This window comes from Misgurnus anguillicaudatus, chromosome 5 (assembly GCF_027580225.2).
Source record: "Misgurnus anguillicaudatus chromosome 5, ASM2758022v2, whole genome shotgun sequence".
NCBI lineage: Eukaryota > Metazoa > Chordata > Actinopteri > Cypriniformes > Cobitidae > Misgurnus > Misgurnus anguillicaudatus.
The window spans coordinates 9,718,671-9,739,397 of NC_073341.2; the positions used below are offsets into that span (position 1 = coordinate 9,718,671).

The 20,727-nt window shown below is 35.9% G+C and overlaps 3 protein-coding genes across 4 annotated transcripts in view; 2 read left to right on the forward strand and 1 right to left on the reverse strand.

Moving 5' to 3' along the window:
- Window positions 1-8: 8 nt before the first annotated feature.
- ubl4a (ubiquitin like 4A) lies at window positions 9-7,199 on the forward strand. The gene is made up of 4 exons (XM_055167584.2): window positions 9-197; window positions 931-1,036; window positions 5,813-6,027; window positions 6,543-7,199. The coding sequence occupies exons 1-4, from the start codon at window positions 33-35 to the stop codon at window positions 6,648-6,650; spliced, it is 594 nt and encodes a 197-aa protein (XP_055023559.2). The 5' UTR covers window positions 9-32; the 3' UTR covers window positions 6,651-7,199.
- On the reverse strand, window positions 6,983-17,956 carry rab7b (RAB7b, member RAS oncogene family). Its single transcript, XM_073867499.1, has 6 exons — window positions 17,765-17,956; window positions 16,787-16,852; window positions 13,816-13,947; window positions 10,184-10,397; window positions 9,847-9,975; window positions 6,983-8,482 (listed from the first exon to the last, which is right to left on the reverse strand). The coding sequence occupies exons 2-6, from the start codon at window positions 16,837-16,839 to the stop codon at window positions 8,393-8,395; spliced, it is 618 nt and encodes a 205-aa protein (XP_073723600.1). The 5' UTR covers window positions 16,840-16,852; window positions 17,765-17,956; the 3' UTR covers window positions 6,983-8,392.
- A 1,024-nt stretch (window positions 17,957-18,980) lies between these two features.
- LOC129413921 (dynamin-1-like protein) overlaps window positions 18,981-20,727 on the forward strand; it is a 35,453-nt gene continuing 33,706 nt past the window's right edge. Inside the window, exons 1-3 of one of the 2 annotated variants that reach the window (XM_055167756.2) lie at window positions 18,981-19,152; window positions 19,583-19,686; window positions 19,822-19,963. In XM_055167756.2, the coding sequence (XP_055023731.2) occupies window positions 19,585-19,686; window positions 19,822-19,963 (244 nt within the window). In that variant the 5' untranslated portion in view covers window positions 18,981-19,152; window positions 19,583-19,584. The remainder of the gene's footprint in view (window positions 19,153-19,582; window positions 19,687-19,821; window positions 19,964-20,727) is intronic. The other variant, XM_055167757.2, reaches the window with a different exon arrangement.

Here is a 20,727-nt window from a genome sequence, read left to right on the forward strand (position 1 = left end):
ACCGGTAGGGTGAGGCGCAACGTTCAGTGCGCATGCGCAGATCTGAGCCGTTGACGTCATGTCCGTGGGAAAAATCGGTTGGTAGTGCAGTCAGCGAATGTTTATCGACAAAATTAGTTAGTTTTTATTTTAAGTATATAAATGTAAAAATGATTCTTACTGTAAAGCCACTTCAAGGAAAAGAGTGTAATGTTCAGGTAGGTTTAAGTGTCGTCTGGTGTTTTGGGGTGTTAATGTGTTAATGTTAGCTTCTTAGCATAGCACTGTGCTGTAGCTGTAAGTTATCAGATTTGCTATCGTCTGATTTAAATCGGTTAAATATAATTTATGTACAGATTACAATATAAATCATCTTATTCTTCTGTATTTCCTTAGACAATAAGATATTTCCTCTCTTATTTGTTTTGTTCACGACAAATTAACTTAAAAGCTGGTGGACTTCTAAACAGCATTTTGGGTTCACCCAGGCCAGACGTGCCTTTTCTAGGCAGACAACCAATTAGGGATGCAAACTTTTATGATTTAAGTAAATTAGACTCTTTAAACCAGATCAAACAATATATAAGTAACTAGTTAATAGGTTATATGTATGAGTAAAAGAGTTTATATTTATGTATTATAACTTTAGTTGAGCTGGCACACAAAATGCATTAAGTTAGTCACTTATATGTGACCCAGCTAAAGTCATTTTTTGTGATTTACAATTTTTTTACATAAGAACATTCAATGAAAAAAATATAACCTTGCTATCTTCAATATTGACTGAGTAAAATCATGACTAATCAATGTGAAATCAAACTTTAATGCTCCTACTAGACCATGAGACATTAGCCTGGATTATACAGACAGGGTCACATGTCTGAGTTTACTGTACTTCTGGTTTTATTTAATAGTAATATGTGGCGATCTGTTCTTTTTATTGATGCACAGGTGACAGAAAATGAAAAGGTATCAACAGTAAAAGAGCTGGTGTCAGAACGATTAAACATCCCACCCAGCCAGCAAAGACTGTTATATAAAGGCAAAGCTCTTGCAGGTACAACCTTTATTTTTTTTTACTTAAAAAATAAAAAATGCTGTCCCTCTCCGGATTCATATAACTAGTCTCCTTCATGTAACACAGGAAAAATGTTTACATTGCACACTAACATATACAGTGGGGCAAAAAAGTATTTAGTCAGCTACCAATTGTTCAAGTTCTCACACTTAAAAAGATGAGAGAGGCCTGTAATTTTTGTCAAAGGTACACGGCAACCACGAGAGACAAAATGAGAAAAAAAATCCAGAAAACCACACTGTCCGATCCTCCAAGAATCCATTTGCAAACCATGGTGAAAAATAAGTATTTGGTCAATAACAAAAGTTTATGTCAATACTTTGTTATATACCCTTTGTTGGCAATGACAGAGATCAAACGTTTTCTGTAAGTCTCCACAAGGTTTTTACATATTGTTGCTGGTAGTTTGGCCCATTCCTCCATGCAGATCTCCTCTAGAGCAGTGATGTTTTAGGGCTGTCGCTGGGCAACTCAGATTTTCAACTCCCTCCAAAGATTTTCTATGGGGTTGAGATCTGGAGACTGGCTAGGCCACTCCAGGACCTTGAAATTATTCTTACGAAACCACTCCTTCTTTGCCCGGGCGGTATGTTTGGGATCACTGCCATACTGAAAGATCCAGCCACGTTTCATCTTCAATGCCCTTGCTGACGAAAGGAGGTTTTGAGTCAAAATCTCACGATACATGGCCCCATTCATTCTTTCCTTAACTCGGATCAGTCGTCCTGGTCCCTTTGCAGAAAAACAGCCCCAAAGCATGAGGTTTCCACCCCCATGCTTCACAGTAGGTATGGTGTTCTTTGGATGCAACTCAGCATCTTTCTCCTCCAAACACAAGAAGTTGAGTTTCTACCTAAAAGTTATGTTTTGGTTTCATCTGACCATATGACATTCTCCCACTCTTCTTCTGGATCATCCAAATGCTCTCTAGCAAACTTCAGACGGGTCCGGACATGTACTGGCTTAAGCAGGTGGACACATCTGGCACTGCAGGAATTGAGTCCCTGGCTGCATAGTGTGTTACTGATGGTAGCCTTTGTTACTTTGGTCCCAGCTCTCTGCAGGTCATTCACTAGGTCCCCGCATGTGGTTCTGGGATTTTTGCTCACCATTCTGGTGATAATTTTTACCCTACAGGATGAGATCTTGCGTGGAGCCCCAGATCGAGGGACATTATCAGTGTTCTTGTATGTCTTTCATTTTCTAATAATTGCTCTCGCAGTTGATTTATTCACACCAAGCTGCTTACCTATTGCAGATTCAGTCTTCCCAGCCTGGTGCAGGTCTACAATTTTGTTTCTGGTGTCCTTTGACAGCTCTTTGGTCTTGGCCATAGTTGAGTTTGCATTCTGACTGTTTTAGGTTGTGGACAGGTGTCTTTTATACTGCTAACAAGTTCAAACAGGTGCCATTAATACAGGTAACAAGTGGAGGACAGAGGATCCTCTTAAAGAAGAAGTTACAGGTCTGTGAGAGAAAGAAATCTTGCTTTTTTGTTATTGACCAAATACTTATTTTCCACCATAAATCGCAAACAAACTCTTAAAAAATCAGACAATGTGATTTTCTGGATTTTTTTCCCTCATTTTGTCTCTCATAGTTGAAGTGTACCTATGATGAAAATTACAGGCCTCTCTCATCTTTTTAAGTGGGAGAACTTGCACAATTGGTGGTTGACTAAATACTTTTTTGCCCCACTGTATACAGTGAAAAGATATGGTTACTTGTGGCTTTCATATCCAGACAAGCCGTTCCCGTTTATATGACTTGTGCATAATTGAATATAAGGAACAGAGAAAAATGTTAAGTGGACTGACATCAAACAAACCAAACATAAATTTTGCCTTTAATTGCAGTTCTGTCCAGTGCAATTTTATTTTACAATACATTTTGTTTTGCTACAGTGAATTTTATTTTCCTACAATGCTTTTATTATGTGGATAAAAGCAGATTAGATATTCTGCAAAACTACTTTTGATATCAAACAAAGCATACAGATTTGGATAACACTTTAGTTCTCTCATTCATGTTTTTTTTTGTAGATTTTAAGGTTAGATACTGCCAGCAGCTTTCCATTAAAGGGGCCATGGCACAAGACTTTTTAAGATGTCAAATAAATCTTTGGTGTCCCCAGAGCACATATGTGAAGTTTTAGCTCAAAATACCATATAAATAATTTATTATAGCATGTTAAAATTGACACTTTGTAGGTGTGTGCAAAAATGTGCCGTTTTGGGCGTGTTCTTTAAAATGCAAATGAGCTGATGAAATTCAAACACTGATCACAATGATGATGGTTTGCTGCAATTAAATCTCAATTGTGCTTTTCTCTGCACTAAATGTCAGTGCTGTGGTTGGATAGTGCAGATTAAGGGGTGGTATTATTATAATAAGATCTCCTTATGACATCATAAGGAGAGCCAAATTTCAACCACCTATTTTTTCATGTGCTTGTAGTAGGGCTGCAACGATTCGTCGACGTTGTCGACAAAAATCGATAATAGAAATAGTCGACAATGAATTTCATTGTCGACGTTGTCGCCAGACATGTTTTTTTTCGACCGAGTGAGGTATCTCTCTTCATTACAATCTCTGCCGAGAGTCGCACATGCGCATTAGCTTCTCTGCTCAGTGATAACATACAGAAATGGCAGCGTCCAACGTAGCAGCTGCACGTACCAAAACATCTGAGGTTTGGGAGCATTTTAGCCTGGATACGGCGAATAAAAAGATTACCTGCATGGTTTTCAGAGCAGTCTTTGCATTTCACAACAGCACCTCGGTCATGCACGAACATTTAAAGAGAAAGCACGTCGGACAGTTGAATGAACCAGAGTTTGACTCGCCTCGGTAAGATTTAAATAACACGGAAGCCAATACGTTTTGTTTTGGATGTACATTGTACATTTTATATGCGTATTTTCGCTTTAAAATAAATAAATAAAGGATTTAATGTTATGCCCGACTGTGCCTGACAAAATTTTAAATTAAATGCATGCAGTCTGAAGAAGAGAGCCACGGACGCCTTTCTGCAAAAGAAGCAGACGTGCACCCCACAACAGGCGAATGCCCTCACTGATATATATATATATATATATATATAACTCTGTTTTTTTTTTTAATTTTTCAGAAATCTCGTTTTTTGGTTGTGCATTCAAATTAATATCAATTCAACTGCAGTTGGTTTGTTTTGATTTAAACCTTCAAAACTTAAAAAATACAGCATATATATTTTTATATATATAAATATTAGGGCTGTCAAAATAAACGCGTTAACGCAAATTCATTTTAATGGCACTAATTTTATTAACGCGCGATTAACGCAACACGCAATTTCTGTTTGACCCACAGCTGGATGAATTGAGAAGCAGCAAGTAACCGGCGCTATCGAGATGAGTCGGAGCTTTTAATAAAAATAAGAACATTAAGCTCTCGTCTAGCGAATCCAATGCTATAAATGGTCATTAAACATCTAACATTATCTTTATCTTCACGTTTCCTGAGAGGTGTACCGTCCCAAATCCATATTAAGCAAAGATGCGTCTTCTTTCACTTTTTAGTTTCGTTTTTAAAGCATTCAGAGATGATAGAAAATAGACTGCAGGACTTGCTTGATGTTAAAATAATTATTAAGAGAGATAAAGTTCGGGACCTGATTGATGTTAAAAGAGTTATTAAGAGTGACAAGGCTCAAAAGCGATGTCTGACGCAGACGTTTGAAGCGCATGCACACAAACATGCGAGTGCGCGACCCAGATATATATATAGATCTTACACAAAATTACAGTTTTAAAAATATCTGTTTTGACAAGAATTCACGCAGGTATGACCTATAATCTGTTATATCTGAAGTGAATGTTTGGTTAACTGTTAAGGAAAAGTATCTGTTGTGTCATTATATTAAACCCTTGCATTAACCTACAGGATCTTAAAGCGGTTTGTCTCAATGTCAAAATTAAACAATAAAAGAAAAACATATATGTAACATATATTGATATTGTTTTTGCTCTGCGTAAACAGGTGTAGTTATGTCATGATTTATCAGATTCCAACAATTGTTCCAATGGTTTTGAAGTTTTTTAATAGAGAATGTTAAAATATAAATGACACATTTTTGAAAATGTAAACAGGCTGTTGTAGACATACATTTTCATATAGCATATATATTGACCAAATCCATGCTGATTAGAGCATTAAAAACTTGAAAAGTGTTACATTTAGGTAAATTTAGAACAGATAAAAATAATTTATTGACAGCCCTAATAAATATATATTAAAATAGCTGAAATACATAACTTTGTTTTGGTAAAATCATAGTAGCTGCAATTATTAAAAATGTAAAACTTGTTTTCATTAAATGTAAAAAATGTTCATTGAACTACCCCCTTCTTTCTTGTTTACTATCATTTTCCACAGAATTAAAGCAATCTCTTTTTTTGCTAAATTTTTTGCTAAATTTTAGAAAAAAAAAATATTAAAAAAATATTATTCGATTAGTCGACTAATCGTTTCAATAGTCGGTGACTAGTCGACTATTAAAATAGTCGTTAGTTGCAGCCCTAGCTTGTAGAGAATGGTTTACCAAAACTAAGTTACTGGGTTGATCTTTTTCACATTTTCTAGGTTGATAGACGCACTAGGGACCAAATCATAGCACTTATACATGAAAAAACTCAGATTTTCATGCCATGGCCCCTTTAATTCATTCTGTGTGTTGTGGATGTTATTGTGACTGCTGTTGTGTACTCTGTTAAGATGAACATAGGTTGAGCGATTACTCTATTGGACCAGAGGCCAAACTCAATCTGGTAGTGCGACCGGCAGGAGAGAGGAGTGCAGGGGCGATGGGAACCAGTAGCAGTGTTCATAATGATAAAACAGGCAGTGGTGTGTGGCAGTTATTGTCAACTGTCCTGGCCAAACACTTCAGCCCTGCCGATGCAGCTAAAGTCCAGGAACAACTTATTAAGGTCGGTTTTCTTTACCTTTCATATCCTTCTCTGTCATAGTCCTCTGAAAAACTTTCAAGGGGACATTTCACAAGACCTTTTTAAAATAAATAAATCTTTGCTGTTCCCAGAGTACATATGTTTAGTTTTAGCCCGAAATACCCCACAGATCATTTATTATAAAATCTTGAAATTGCCATTTTTGGGTGTGTCCCCTTAAATGCAAATGAGCTGATAAAATGCAAACACTGATCGCCATGATAATGTTTTGTTGAAATTAAAACTCAATCGTGCTGTCAATTATTTCTTTTCTTTCTGCACTAAATGGCAGTGCCGTAGTTGGATAGTGCACATTAGGGTTGGTATTATTATTATAAGATCCCCTTTTTAGATCACAATGGGAGCCACATTTCAGGACATTTTTCAAATGCTTGCAGAGAATGGTTTATCAAAACTCAAGTTACTACGATAATACAAACACTGGAGACCCAATAATAAGATATTTATAGAAAGCTTTTTCTTCTTTTCTCCTCCAGGATTATGAACGTTCCCTCCGACAGCTTAGTCTAGATGACATTGAGCGTCTGGCCAGCCATCTTCTCCACCCCGAGACGGAGGGCATGGATACATCATACATGGACTAAACAAACTATACCATTGAAAATCTTTAGACTGTCCCTGCAGATCATCTGGTTGGAAAAAGCAAGACAAGAGTGTGGGATGTATTTAATGTGGACTTTAGGAAGTTTTCCATTGTGAACTGGATTTCTCTGAGACGAACCCTGTTGGGGCACAGGGGAAGGGCCGCAATGTTTGCCATTGTTTTCCCATCAGAGGAAACCAGCGGTTGTTTTAGTGCAACTAGTGTAAATATTGTGTGCAAGTTATTAAAGGACATTAAAAAATTTACTGCTTTATCATTTACAATTTCGAAAGGGAGTAAAATTGCTCTGTGAAACAGAAAGAGACAGCTTGGTTGTAAATGTATCTTTCTTTTTATTTTGAAGTCATTCTTGAATTGGCCAAAATAAAAATGATGCCAAATGAATTTTTACAATTCTTTGCACTTTGGCAAATAAAATTGAGGAGCTTTTAGGTTGGGTAACTATGTATGTATACAGTACATGCATTAATACAGATACAGTATATCATGTAAATGTTCAAAGGCAAATAAAAAGTAAAGAGTAACCTCATTAAGATACGTTTTTGCTTTCTATATAACTTCTGACTTGTTTGATACTCAGTGTCACTAAAACATGTTTAGTAAAACACTTTGACTAAATGTTGATACAGAAACAATTAAATGGCTTAAATCTGTCAAGAGAGCAAATTACTTCCAAATATTAAAGCAAGAAAAAACATTTTAGATATTAGGGCTAGGCAATATAGCCTAAAGATATATCTTTTGATATTTTTAGGCATGTTTATAATGTTCAACCTCAATATCTGTGTATTTCTTTAAAAATGCGTGGAGGATTTTTTTTCCAATTTTAACCAAACAACCACTCCTGTCATTGTAAATTCTAAAAATTCAAAAGGAACTGTAAAATCTAGATAAAATAATTAAGGCATGTTTTTCACACCTTTTCTCTGAATGGGCATAAAAATATATATATTTGTGCACCAATAGTAGATAAAACGCATAAGTGATCACTGAATTGGCCTGATTTTTTTCAAAGCCATACTATTTAAAGAAGTAATCTGCTGTAACTGCATTTTTTATGAAATACAATTTTTTTAGACCCGGCTCTTGAACACTTACATACGCAAAAATCTCGACAGGTACTTGGCCATAAAAGCAGATTTAAATCAGATTTACAAAAAAAAGCACATTAAACACTGATATTCACAATGTTTTTTGCAACAATAAATGTAATATTGTTAACAAAGTAATGTGATAAATATTTAATATATCGCCCAGCCCTACTACATTATCAATACAATTTTTTAAAATAATGCTAATTCAGCATATAAAAGTGAAACTGATATGAGAACGATAACTAAAAATTTAAAAGGCACAATGAACTAGCAGGCAAAAATGATTATTTTAAAGAAAAGAAAAATGACACGGAGAGCAGGAGAAGTGACAAGGAAAAATGTGACAGCTGTAGTGATGGTAGGACCTGTAATAAATGCAGTGTCACATGATATGCAACGCATCGGCCTTTCTGTTCCTCAGACAGTTCATCATACCACACATTACTCAGAGTTCAGTAGTAAAATGGATGTTCAGCTTTCACATGTGGCATTTGATACCCTGGATGTTTCAAAGGAGAACAAAACTGGAGGGGAGGATGGGCACTAAAACAAGGACCTGGATCTTTTCCATCCTTCCCTTTCTCTCCCGTGTTGGATCTTTATCTGCCCTCCCCGTTTCATCTTTCCTTCAGCAGTTGCAGCCATCACTAGCTGATGCAGGTCTGTCATCTCTTAGTTTAATCTGGTCAGGAAAATCATATGTTTCCACCTCTGACTCCTGAAAATTAGGTCAGATTAAAAAATGTTACAACCAAGCAAGGAGGTTAGAAATTGAATCAGGATGTTGATCAAGTGTTAAATAGGAAGTTGTTTACACAACAATGTTTTCAAACGTTAACCGTGTTTTTTTGCGGTTTGGTTGTTCACAGGGTTCCCACACCTTAGTTAACTTCAAATTCAAGGACTAAATGTGAGGACACATTTCAAGTGAGAGCAAGGTTACATCGTGTTACCTTTTAAGATACATTGTTACCGTTCCCTTTGGAGGGAACTCGTGCTGCGTCACTACAGTGACACTTTGGGGACGTCTCCAGGGGTAAGTGTGTCTGAATGTGTATATTAAATTCAACCAATGGTGAGGCTTAACGACAAAGACAGGGTGATACGGGAGCCAGGAAGTATATCACTATCTGAAATATTGCCAAAGAAGGCGTTACAGGTACGCAGGAAGTATGGAAAAGGAGACGCAGCGTCTCGTTCCCTTCACAAAGAACAACAGTTACATACGTAACCCGAGACGTTTTCATGTGTCAAACACAACTATGCAAAAAAGCATTTTGGTATGAATCAACATTCACATACAGAAGATATAAGCATTTAACGCGAACGGTTTAGCACGTGTGCTTAAAAAGTCTAGAATTTTTATGATATTATCCTACACTACACAGGGAATAATATAGATTTTTTTCCAGAAAACATCTTGCATAAAACAAATTCAAGCACTTTCAATGACCTGTATGTATCTATATATGTATATTTTCAAAAACTTCCCAAGGCCTTGAAATTCCCCCCCAGATTCACAAACTTTCAAGGACCCGTAGGAACCCTGTGTTCATTGACATGACAACAGCGTTTTGAAGTCCTGAAGACGGGTTTCAAACGACATGTTTTTTAATGCCTTGTCTCTGTGTAAACTACGCAAACGCAAATCTGTGATAAAGGTGCGCAAGTATTAATTCCATTTATAGGTATGCGCAAATATAACCAAAACAACAATGGCAACCTAAAGGACTGTTTGTGCTGCTCAAGAGTTTATCAACGCTTCTCCAACAACGTTAACAAAATTTGATTAAAAAAACTTCTTGATGCTTTTGCTTGTATTTGCTTTGCGATTGCTCTCGACCAAGAAAATTGCAATCGGTGCATCTCTATTGTTGTGTAAACATAGCATAAGCCTACTCAAATTGAAAGATGCAGTAAAACTGCATGTCTGTTTTTAATATCCACAATTACTTCATGCATTTAATTCAATATGACACATTACGCAAGAATTGTTTATCAACAGTTTAAATAAAATCTCATTCCGCTTGCGTTTCAAATATGGACACCAATAAAATTACAAGAACACACAGCATTCAGTACCTGTTTAAGGGCATTGCGAGCAATAGTTTGGAAAGCCTGCTCCACATTAATGGCTTCTTTGGCACTGGTCTCAAAATAGGGGATATTGTTTTTACTTTGACACCATGCTTGAGCTCGCTTTATTGTCACCTGTTTGTTTGGGATAAAACAGCAGATCAAAAACATACAAAGCGCAACTATGTAAATGTTATCTGTGATTGAGCGATTCTTTCTTTTGATGACTAGCTTCACCACTACATTGCCCAATGCATCAACTTTAGCCATTCTTTAAAACGTGGACATTTTTAACAATACTAATGATTTTGTCACTAACTTTGGATTGTTCACTATATGTCACCTGTCGGTTCTCCAGGTCGATTTTGTTACCCAATACAACAAAGGGGAAGTTCTCAGGGTCTCGTGGACTGGCCTGAATGAGAAACTCATCCCTCCAGCTGTCCAGAGTCTTAAATGTAGTCGGTGCCGTGACATCATACACCAGCACGCAACAGTCCGCCCCTCTGTAGAAAGCCACACCCAGAGACTGAAATCGCTCCTGACCGGCTGTGTCCCAAATCTTAGGAAGAAGATGAAATATTTGTGATTAATATAGAAAATGTGCTCAACATAAACTTCCTTAAATTAAGCATTTTTTTATAAAGATGCCTTAGAAAAAGACGCTACTGGTGTGCATCTTGAGACAAATCAATGGCACTGGCATATTTTAACATCTGTCGGTGCAAGTTATTTTCATTTGAGACAGCTCAAACATGTGTTTAAGTCTAGGACTAGCCTTAAGCCTTGTCTGTGAAACCGGGGGTACTGTATTTTTCAGACTATAAGTCACTCCGGAGTATAAGTCGCATCAGTCAAAAAATGCATCATGAATAGGAAAAAACATATATAAGTTGCACTGGACTATAAGTCGCATTTATTTAGAAAATATTTTTTTTCAGCTGCATATTTTACTAATTGCAGTTTGTAATCTGCAGAATAGGATTTTATCTTTTTGGGGGCATTTTGTTTGTGATAAGTCTTTAAGTGTCTTTAAGTTTACAGTTTCAGTTGTATTCAGTAAATTTTTTCAGGGGTAGGCTACAGGAGCAGCATATAACGCCCTCTGGTGGCTGTAGGCAGTAATGTTTTATATTGGTTCATGTTAATTTTGACATAAAAGTCGCACCTGACTATAAGTCGCGCAGGACCAGCCAAACTATGAAAAAAGTGTGACTTCCAGTCCGGAAAATACGGTATAAATATTTGTTTAGCTAACGTTTAGTGTTTAGCGACAACTAGAAACATTGTCCGGGGTCCAAAGATAGGGGATGACTGGTCCTGGACCCCAAGAATTTTAGAAAAGGCCCGAGGTCAATTGTGTTAGCAGTGGTGCTAAAACATATAGGCCCGGCTTAGACAAGGCTTAGCTAAATATACACACACAGAGAGACACACACACAAATGCATGTATTTACAAACATTTACATGTGTGTGTGTCTAATATATAAATATATGAAGAGTTTCTTTGCAAAACGAGATAACCACCGTTTTGTTAATTGTTCAGAAATCTCGTTTTTTGGTTGTGCATTCCTATTAATTTCAATTGAACTGCAGTTGGTTTGTTTTGATTTAAACCTTCATAACTTAAAAAATACAGCTAAGTAGCACCATAAAACAAAATAATAACATGATAACATAATAATAAACATGTTTTGACAAAAATGTTAAAAAATGGATTTATCTCGTTTTGCAACGAAACTCTTCATATATATATATATATATATATATAATTTATTTAGATTTTGATATATTTTACATTATATATAAATTAATACATAAAATATACATAATTTTTTAATGTATAGATGTATATGTGCGTGTGTATTTATATCTATCTGTCTGTCTGTCTATATAAATAAATAATTACACACAAATATATTGTGCAAACACAAACTTTTATTTTGTATGCGATTAATTGTGATTAATCTTTTGACAGCCCTAATCATGAGACAAAACCGTTTTACTTATAGATTTTAAGATATCTGCAAGTCGTTTTTAAGCTCAAACATGAATTTTAGTCTGGGACCAGGCTTATGCCCTGCCTGGGAAACCACCCCATAATGCACGTCACGTCACCTTCGGCGAAAATGACTGCGGTTACGCCCACTGAGTGGCAAAAGACAGAGCGGCAGCATTTGTGTACAGTGTGAAATCAGCGAAAACACGGTGAAAACGCGTCTAATGGGAAACAGCTTTTGTGTGATGGACTGTCCTAACAGATTAACAAGAATTCGGAGCTATCATTTTACAGACTGCCAAAAAACACCGTCAAGGAGAAGTAAATTGATCGTTCATTCCAACGTCCGCAGACCACAGGTGGGTTGATAAGTTGCTAGGGTCAATATCAAGCAGAGGTTTTACTCTCTACTTAAAAGTATTTTTTCAAGTATTTGTATTTTATCCGTGTTTTTCTTTGGAAAACATACATTCCAAAGCATATTATCATAATTTTTACTTTACATTTCATAAATACAAGTTTTTGTTTTATATTTAATATTCAAGTACATTAAAGTACTTTTACTCAAGTTAAAGTACACAATTTTAATGTAATTATGTATTAAATACATTTTAATATGTAATATTAAAGAATACACACTATGCTTTAGTAAATTAGTAAAAGTTAAATTTTTCCCAATTCAAACACCCTAATGAAGCACAGATGCTTGGAAAATGTAACTAATGCAACTAATGTAACTAAGTATTGTCCACCTCTGTTATCAAGTCCAACTAAATTCAATTTAAGCTGATAATAGTCAGTTTAACTGGCATTTCTGCAGCAGCTGCTATGAAAACCAGACATTATTTTTGTTGAACGTTTGCCACTCAACAGGGCGAGCTCTGGCGTGGTCACGTGGAAAAGTGACGTCAATGCATACCATCTATATTGATCCAAAACAAAATGTTCACCATACTTATACGCAGCACACATAGCAGACAGTTGTTTTGTTTAATAGCAAAATTATGTTATGTTTTGACATATTCATATTTATTATTTCTGAGCTAAAAAGGCCCTCTGCAACATTATTACCTTGTAATTGATTCAGCTATTAACAATAAGTAATGTGATATTAATGAGTTATAATGAGTTATATTCTAAGAAAACTTTTTGATTTAATAGGAACTTCCAAAATACTGCTTGTTTAGGCACGTGGAAATGTATATCGTCATTACTGGTCATACAGGTTAGGACATGGCTTACATAAACAAAGCAACATGTCAGATAAAAACCGGTTGTTCTAACTAGCTCCCAACCTACTGGAAAACACTGGGGATTACCAGGCATGTAACTAATTTATTTCACCTCACATTAGTGTAAGAGGCAAGAATGAGTGTAAAACATGAGAGTGAAGATACCACCCATGACGACTTATGCATTTTACAACTGTCTATGTTTTAGGGACAACTGGCTTGTCTGTTATGCAAATTATTTAACCACATCACATGACCAGAAATTATTACTTCTATGTATCACTGTTCACAAAATAATGTCTTAGACATGACATGTAAGCGTCACAGCACATTGGCCTCTTACTCTTTCTAAATTTTTTCTGTAATGCAAAAATATTTATATTCAATTGGAAGTATTTGTTGTACCCTGTACTTGTGTGAAATGTATACTCTTGTTTCTGTATAGCTCATTGCATTAGCAGTGCAAAAGGTCATGGGTTTGAATCTAGGGAACACAAATACCTATAAAAAATGTATAGCTTGTAAGTCGCTTTGGATAAAAGTGTCTGCAAAATGCATAAATGTAATGTAATTGATGATTTACTTAATTTTTGCAGTAGGGGCATACTGTTAATATGTGAAAAAAAGCCTTCGATTTTTTTTATCATTTTGCGATATTCAACTATTACGCTATCAAAGAAAAACAAATATATGTAGCGGTGTAATATCTTAAAATAAAAACATTTTAGAGGAGATAGATTGTAACAAATCTGCATGGTGACCAGTCTGTCGTCCACCATCACCTCCTTGGTCAAAAAGTCAGCTCCAATAGTGGCCTTATACTGATTACTAAATTTATTATTCACATATTGATTCATTAACGAGGTCTTCCCAACACTATAAAAGGAAAAGAGACAAAAAGCTATGTTAAAAGCTGCAAAGCATAGGGATTGATTCTTCATCATTCTGTTAAAGGCACAATATGTAATGTTCAATACTAGAGGTCACAAAACAATAACAAAGGTGTAGCTTGATGATGCTGTGAAGGAGCATTGTAAGTTAGTTTTTACCTCCAATGCAGATAGAAATCAAACCAACAAGACTAACAAATCATGTTTATGGATGACGTAATGAAATAAAGCTTCACACCATTACATTAACATAAGCAAACAGAGGGGAGTGCTAAATGCTAAAGATCCTGTTTCTTCATGCGGCGCTGCACAAATTAATCTACGTATGACATCAAAGTATTGCGAGAGTGACTTGGCAATACTGCTTTGTTAACGCTCTTGGGATATTTTGATGTTAAACAGTCAGAGCAACTCTGCCCCAAATGTTCAATGGGTTAACCCGCTAAAATAAAAACAGGTATGATTTTTTCACCAGTGTGTCAATTTTTCAATTGTTACTGTCCGCCCAATAAGATTTGAGCTTTAGATTTAGGGCTCCCAAACAGTTAATCGTGACTAATCATATATGTGTATGGACTGTGTATAATAATTATGTATTTATAAATACACACACATGTATGTATAATTTTAAGAATATATTTAGTGCTGGTCAAAGATTAATCGCGATCAATCGCATACAAAACAAAAGTGGTTTTTTTACACAAGATATGAGTGTGTGCTGTGTGTAATTATTATGTATATATATAAATACACACACATTCATGTGTTTTTAAGAAACATTTACATATGTATATATACTTGTTTATATTTTTATATATTCTATATTATATAAACAAAAAAGGATATATAAATAAAAATGTTCTGAAATGTATATATGTATGTGTCCATGTTTAAATATACATAATTATTACACACAGCACATATATTATGCAAAAAATGCACCCCTACTTTGTATGAGATTAATCGCGATTAATCTTTGACCAGCACTAAATATAAATTATATATATAATTATAAAAATGTATATACACATGTAAATATTTCTTAAATATATACCTGCATCTGTGTGTATTTATATATACATCATTATACACATTACACGTGCATATATGATGTAAACAAAAACCTTTATTCGGCAAACGATTAGTCGCGATTAATCGGTTTGCAGCCCTATTTAGATCACAGTAGAGGTTTTCTCAGGTCCACAGAAATGTATCTGACCAGAAATGACCCGAATCACTTTTGTACCCAAACCTGACGAGCATAAATATATTTTTTAAAGGGGTCATAGCGTGAAAATCAGACTTTTTCCATATTTAAGTGCTAAAATTGGGTCCTCAGTGCTTCTACAAACCTAGAAAATGTGATAAAGATCAACCCAGTAACTTTGTTTGGGTAAGCCATTTACTGCAAGCATGTGAAAAATTTGGTCGTTCAGATTTCGCCTGTTTTGTGAGGTAGGTAGCAAGGCGAATTACAATTATACCGCCCCCTCTATCTGCACTATTCAACCACAGCACTGCCATTTAGTGCAGCGAGAAAGAAAAATACTTGATAGCACAATTGAGTTTTAATTACAACAAACCACTATCATTGTGATCAGTGTTTGTATTTCATCCGCTCATTTGCATTTTAAACGACACACCCAAAAACGGCACACTTTTGCTCAGACCTACAAATTTGCAATTTTCACATGCTATAATAAATTATTTATGGAGTATTTTGAGCTAAAACTTCACATACACACTCTGGGGACACTAAAGATTTATTTTACATGTTGAAAAAATATCATAATATGACCCCTTTATAGATAGACACGACTGGACCCGAATGTAAACGGCACCAACGTGTGTGCAGTCTGCAGCCCCACACGCACCAGTCAGTCAGAAAGAAACTCCTGTGGCCTCGCAACAAATTTGGCCCGCTGCTCCATTTATTTTACTTGACTACACCAAGGTAAACAGCAAATTGTACATTTAAAATTGATTGACAGGCGTGGCTCAACAAAATTATCTCCTGCCAGCCACACAATGTCAGAAAACAGAGGAGGGGTTGGAAAAGGACATCCATGCACAAACACATTCATTTTAAATGACCTGAGACCTGATGCTGAATTATTATAACCAACCCATGTTGAGGCACATGTGAAAAGTTTAGACCTGAACCCGCTCGGGTTTCGGATCTAAGTGGTCCCGTGAAGACCTCTAGATCACATGCCTGAAGCCGCTGCTATTACACAGAATGGCAATACAGTGGCACTTGCACAGAAAACTCTAGCTGTAAACGATGAAGTCAAAAAAGTCTTAATTTACGCACATTGTGGTTTACAGCTCTTTGTTATAAAAACAGTTCGACTGTCATTCACTAAGCTTTTTCGTTTTGCAGCCAATGTGAAAAGCCCTTGTAGTGGCCATGACGTCATGACAGGCGACGATAAAAGGTTTTGGAAATTTTGGAAACATTATGAACAATGTGGACGAAATGTATAACAGTGTGCTAGTGACTTTTGGGTCATTTTAAAGCAAAACAAATCTTACATATGGTGCCTTTAACAGTAATAGCCGCTTGCCTTGTGGTAAAGCAGCCGGCAGTGTTCAAAGTTAGCTAAGATAGGTTGATTAGACAACAAGGTTTATCAGGACAAATTCCAACCATGGAAAATCAGGGAAATTCCTTGAGCAATGTGAAGACAATAATGTTTACATATGTAAAGCTACTGTCAGTGCTGTGGACCCTTTGAGCTCTGTGACACTGGCACTGTGAAACAAATATATAACAATCTAATCATCCGTCTCCACTGATAATGCAGTGATGTTGCAACACTTACCCAGAATCCCCTAGGATGATCACTTTAAGGAGCACCTTCTTACGGGAAGCCATGATGAGAAGAAAGCTGAGAGACAGAGAAGGATATTAGACGGCAGTAAGAATATACCCAATGCACATACAAATGTTTAATAATTACACATATCCTTTGATGTAAAATGATGCAGTTAATATGAAAAGTCAAATTCTAACTTCGCTATTGTGTGTACTTGGCTAATAAGGAAAATAGTTTACAAGAAATATCATTATTGATTAGTTAGGTCTAGTCTTAAAGGCTATTGCAATAATAATAATAATAATAATATACTTTGTTATATTATTTTATTATATAATAATATACTTTGTTATATTATTTTATTATATAATAATATACTTTGTTATATTATTTTAATGTATTATATAAACTTAAACATTAACTTTTTATTTTTGTCTTCAAATCGTCCATTGTTTTTAAGGGTGTGCATTAGAAATAATCGCATCAGGAGTAAACAAACAAATGATAAACGAATATACTGTATACAAACTTATAACATTACAATAGATATTTGACATTTTAAAATAAATAATGAAACTGCACACATGCAGTGGCAGAAGTACAAAGAATTTATTCATGTGATTCATTGAGTCGTGTGACGTCACTGCTGCGAAAACATGCCAGTTGCATTGTAGCTGATGTATTACTGAAACATATTAGAGTCGATCATTATCCATTACAGAAGCGAAAACGACGCAATAAATCCCACAGTCTTTGTTCTCGTGCGATCCATAGTTAACGTTAGTCCTGGTAATGACATACATTTCAAAGGCTAAACAAAAAAATAACAGTCAATCTATGAAACATAACGTTTGACATTGCTAAAATGTGCGTCCAGAATCCACAAGAAACACCCGCTCTTTAAAGTAATCGGTCTTTTAAAGATGACAGTGTTTAATGCACCATTTAGCTTGACAGGTTTCGAGGAAAACAAACTGTTGTTACCTTCACCTCTCCGCTTTGTCGCAGCTGTTTTGATATTCACCGTCCGTCTCGATGTTCCCACAATCTATTCGACAGAAAATCACCCAATGCTTGTACTGATCGAGATACACATCAACTGTTGTAGACTCTGCGTTTCTTCCTTGCAGAACAGGACATGACTGTAGAGTCACAAGGGACTGACGCACAACTGATGTTCGCAATTCGAACGAAACGTGACTTTGAACAGGTTCTTTTTTAAACGATTCATTCAAAACGATTCGCAAATCTTTACCACAAAGGGTGGTAAATAAGAAAATGATATGTTTATAAAGTAAACGTGTAATATGACACGTTGCAAATGTACACAACAGTATTCAACAAAAAGTATTTACCGCAGTTATTTTAAATCCCAGACGGAGACTTTCGGGTACGCTTCAACGTGATTCGGGTTCATTGAAACGAAACATCTGAACGAACCGATTCGCTTAAAAATGAATTCGACTCCCTAGTCTAGCGCACACAACCCAAGCGCCCTCCCTATTTTTCTAGTCCAAGATGGCGGCAAGTAGGAAAATAAATAAATGTGTCCACTTTAGTTTCTGATTTTTGTATTCTTATAAAAAACCGTTGAAGTCAACGAAAAGCAATAACCACTCAAATAATTATGTTATGCCCTTATCATCAGCATTATGGACTTTTTACTCTAAAAATAAAACTTTAGATGACAGAAAGTTCAGATAGTTGTAATTGTATTTATGTCAGGTTTTATTATTCAAAATGAAAGGACAAATCAGGTCAGGGCGCAACTCTTTTTTTTTTTGCCTAGGTTCAGCAGTCCCACCCTTTGTCATGTGATTTGCACATTCTGATCTTCTGTGTCTGATTTCTGACTCATTCAACACTTAACTACCACTTCCCTACACTTAACTTACCTACTTCCTTAACTCAGCATTGCGATTTGATTATAAATTAATTAGTAATAGTCTAATAAATATAACGCAGATTTACAAATTTGCCAATAAATTTTTAAATGTCATTTTTATGATAGCAAGAGATTTGGCAAAATTAAACTATTTATGCTACTGTAAAATACAGAGATGTTCTGGTAAAATAGTGCCGGGTCCTGATGTTGGAAGGGGCGTGGTCAAGCAACGATGACGTACTATGATCGACAGTTGGTCTATCCAATGCGCTCGACGCAAACTCTAACGTCAACAAAAACATAACCAATCAAATTGCTTGTGGATGACGCTGGAACCATCTTTGACAGTTTCTTACAGTAGGGGCGCAGAAAAGCGAAACCCAAATATGTCTGTTCTCCAATTTCACTCGTTTCCAGCATGTCAGTAAAGAATATAACGCCGTGAAAATATAAATTAGTTGCAGAAGGCTCGGCACATCGCACCGCGGTGAGGATATTATTCGGTGAAGCTTGTTTGTTGATGTTTTTATCGTTCATCTTCTCATTCCTAATAACCTTGTTCGGCTTTCAGCATCACACCCTGCAGGGCTGCGGGTCGTGTTATATTTAAACAAAATGCAAATTATATTAATTGATTAATCATCAGTTTCATAGCATATATGTGGATCGTAGATCGTAGTTTGGGTAGATACGTGTTTGTATGCCTTCACCTGCTGCACGCGCTGTTACTATACATAACGACCACTTTAACATAATGCACACCTACCTAACAGATAAATTATCAGCTTGCCTTATTTATGATGTTATTTAACATTTTGTAAAAACTAAATTCACTATTTTTAATAAAGCCTGAACAAGATTCTAGTTATTTCTTGTATATTAGCTATATATTAAATGCTTCACCTTTGATCTTTCAGAGATGGAAACCCTGATCCCCATCATTAACAGACTGCAGGAGGTTTTCCTCACCCTTGGTGCAGAGATCATTCAGCTTCCTCAGATCATAGTCGTGGGATCACAGGTCAGTCATTTATCTTAAGATGAAAGCTTTAAACCCTCACTGCAATACAGTCTTCGATTTTATGATAATAGATGGTGCGGTAATAAAGCGTCAGTGGTAAATCATCTTTAAATGATCTCTTGAAATGAATCACAGAGCAGTGGAAAGAGTTCAGTGTTGGAGAGTTTGGTTGGACGAGATTTCCTGCCCCGGGGTTCAGGAATAGTCACACGACGTCCTCTAGTGTTGCAATTGGTGAACGTTCCCCCGCTGGAGGAGAGGAGAAAACAAGACAATGGTAATAAATCAGATTTAAAATATGTTCCTAAAACCAACAGACACCTGGCTATGACCTGATCTATGATACGCAATGATGGCAGAAAGTTTGTTTAGATTTGAACAACTCCAAAATCTTTATCCACATGAGAATTAACACTTCAAGCACATGACAAAAAGCCCTTTGAGTCCAAAAAATAAGTAGCTTAAAGGTGCAGTGTGTAGATTTTAGCGGCATCTAGCAGTGAGATTGTGAATTGCAACCAACGGCTCAGTCCACCATTCACCGAAACGCATAGAGAAGCTACAGTAGCTGCCAAAGGACAAACATGTTGTTGTACAGTATTGATAAAACGCGCTCTGTACAACAGTTTGTCCGTTTAGGGCTACTGTAGAAACATGGCGGCACAAAATGGCGACTTCCATGTAAGGGAACCCGCATTGTATGTAGATAAAAGTGTCTCATTCTAGGGTAATAAAAACATAACAGTTCATTATGTAAGGTCTTTATACACCACTGATAATATAGTTATGTAGATTATATTGCATTTCTGTCTTTCGATCCTTCTATAAGTTACACACTGCACCTTTAAATAATTTTACAGTGTTGTAAAATATTCTGGGTTCATTTATAACAGGTTAAGCTCATAAGCAACACGGATAAAATCATGTATGCGCTTACATTTTGTATTGAGGCAAGGCATTGCACTGCATAAATGTTAAAACATACGGTTTCTAATGCATAACTCAAGACGTATCTTTTAAACTTCTCCCATGACCATGTGA

Bases quoted from the DNA above. Each gene is read 5' to 3' on its own strand.
- ubl4a (XM_055167584.2), top strand. From the start codon at position 33: ATGCGCAGATCTGAGCCGTTGACGTCATGTCCGTGGGAAAAATCGGTT. The intron at 198-930 runs GTAGGTTTAAGT...ATTGATGCACAG, and splicing joins GAAAAGAGTGTAATGTTCAG to GTGACAGAAAATGAAAAGGT. The intron at 1,037-5,812 runs GTACAACCTTTA...TACTCTGTTAAG, and splicing joins TAAAGGCAAAGCTCTTGCAG to ATGAACATAGGTTGAGCGAT.
- rab7b (XM_073867499.1), bottom strand. From the start codon at position 16,839: ATGGCTTCCCGTAAGAAGGTGCTCCTTAAAGTGATCATCCTAGGGGAT. The intron at 9,976-10,183 runs GTGACATATAGT...CCAAACAAACAG, and splicing joins TCGACCTGGAGAACCGACAG to GTGACAATAAAGCGAGCTCA. The intron at 8,483-9,846 runs GTACTGAATGCT...CCTAATTTTCAG, and splicing joins CTCGCAATGCCCTTAAACAG to GAGTCAGAGGTGGAAACATA.